The sequence below is a fragment of the Thermobia domestica genome, chromosome 4 (genome assembly GCF_964235325.1).
Source record: "Thermobia domestica chromosome 4, izTheDome1.hap1.1, whole genome shotgun sequence".
Taxonomy (NCBI): Eukaryota; Metazoa; Arthropoda; class Insecta; order Zygentoma; family Lepismatidae; genus Thermobia; species Thermobia domestica.
The window spans coordinates 182,471,422-182,473,372 of record NC_137457.1 but is presented as its reverse complement, the minus strand read 5'-3'; the positions used below and the strand labels follow the sequence as shown (position 1 = coordinate 182,473,372).

The following is a 1,951-nucleotide window of genomic DNA, read 5'->3' as shown; positions in this document are numbered from 1 at the left end:
CGTAGACCCGGGACTATACCGAAAACCTTTAGTTCCGAAGGATAGTAAGAACGGAGTTTATGTGCATACATATATTTTACCTTTTATGAGTTTCACTACTTTGAGAAGTGGAAAGAAAATCCAAAGAACTGGCATTATGCAGGATTCGGAGATTGAAGAAGTGCCCAGTACTTTAGATGAAACCATGTCTGGAAATGCCGTAACTGTGTCCGAACGTTCTCATTCTAATCTTATTGATATGATTAGTCAACTACTAGATGCTAAATACGAACAACAAAATAAAAAGCTAGAACAGATACAGAAATCGATACAGAAATCGAATGATGAGAAGATGGAGCATATGAAAAAATCGAATGATGAGATGCTGGAGCATATGAAGAAATCAAATGATGAGAAGCTGGAGCATATGAAAAAATCGAATGATGAGATCCTGGAGCATATGAAAAAATCCAATAATGAAAAGTTCGAGCAAATATTGACCCAACACAAGTCTTGCAGATAGAGTTCAGGATATCCACGAAAATTTCGATCGGCTACAGCGTAATTTGATAGAGGACTTGCAAGTATTGATTGAAAAAGTGAATGGTACTGGTGTGAATATGAAAGTAGAACCGGGAGAAGATCAGAAGAAGGTCGATGAACGAAATGAAAATATTGAAGAACAAGTTATAAACGAAACAACTGAACCTGTGGTGAATGGGGATGCGGAAGATGCTGCAATTAAAGAAGAACCACCATCTTCGGACAAGGAGATCACCACCATCACTACTACAGGCGTATTCAGAATTGAAGTGAAAGGTCTGCCGAGATTATACAGGTTAGGGGAATTGAAGAAATTGTTGACAGACGATTTGAAGTTGGAAAGCCATACTATTAGGTCACCGAAAAGAGCGAGTTCTTGGATTTATTTGATCTTCAAAACTGAAGAAGACCAACAGAAGGCAGTAAAGACCTTGAATGGATACAGTTGGAAGAAGCGAGTTCTTTCAGCCGAAATTGCCGAAACTGATCAACGTAAGCGAAAATTGGAAAAGTCTGATGATAAGGATTCTAAAAAGGCGAAAGTTGTGTTGCCTGTAGAAGACAGAATACAACAGGCTACAATACCTTTGTGGGATGTTACTTATGGAGAACAGTTGAAGAAGAAGACTGAAGAAATAAAATCTTCGCTCACGCGACTGACGGATTTGCTGCTGAGAAGAAATCTGGATTTAGAAGGTTGGACAGAAGAAAGAAAAAAGAAGAGTGAAGGACTTGCAAACTTTCTGAGGCATTTGCCTATAGGGAAGATTAAGGATGATTTGAAAGATTATTTCCAAAACAGAGAAGGTAACAGCTTGAATGTAACATCGCTCTATTTCCAGATCTTCACTGAGAAGGAAAAAGGTGAGAAACCCCCACCACTGCAGTTGTTGTTCGCAGAAGAATATGTGAAAGAAACTATCTGTGATATGAGTTTCCGAGTATCTCCAGATTCTTATTTTCAAGTGAATACTTCCGGAGCCGAGCAGCTTTATACTTCCATCGCGAAAGTGGTTGAAGTTGACGAAGAAACTTCCTTCATAGATGTGTGTTGTACCACTGGAGGAATTGGGTTTATTCTTGCTAAGAAATGTGCTCAAATTCTTGGCATAGATACGTTGAACCAGGCAGTTGAAGATGGCTGTATTCCTGTTTGTGACTTCTCGTTTAGCTTGACTGAATCTTTTGGCCATGTAACTTAGATTTGAGTTACGGAGTTTGAGAAGGCTGTATTTAAGTAATTTTGCTCTAAATAACGTTATGATTTTGTTTGTTATCCTTACTTTGTTTGAGTAATAACATTTTGTTCAGAAGGGGAAAAACAAAATATTTTTATGGGAATGTGAACCGATTTATTGTATTTTACTTTATGTTATTTAATCTTGAGTTTATGTCTATGATCGCGGTTACTCAATTTATGTCAGAATAT

General features: G+C 37.7%; 1 protein-coding gene across 1 annotated transcript; it reads left to right on the top strand.

The window, feature by feature from the left end:
• The first annotated feature begins 599 nt into the window (after nt 1-599).
• LOC145682959 (tRNA (uracil-5-)-methyltransferase homolog A-like) lies at nt 600-1,724 on the top strand. Its single transcript, XM_081754319.1, has one exon. It carries the CDS (start codon nt 600-602, stop codon nt 1,722-1,724), a length of 1,125 nt encoding a protein of 374 aa, XP_081610445.1.
• The last annotated feature ends 227 nt before the right edge of the window (nt 1,725-1,951 follow it).

What these genes read in the sequence shown, in the direction of transcription:
- LOC145682959 (XM_081754319.1), top strand. Translation starts at nt 600, where the DNA reads ATGAAAGTAGAACCGGGAGAAGATCAGAAGAAGGTCGATGAACGAAAT.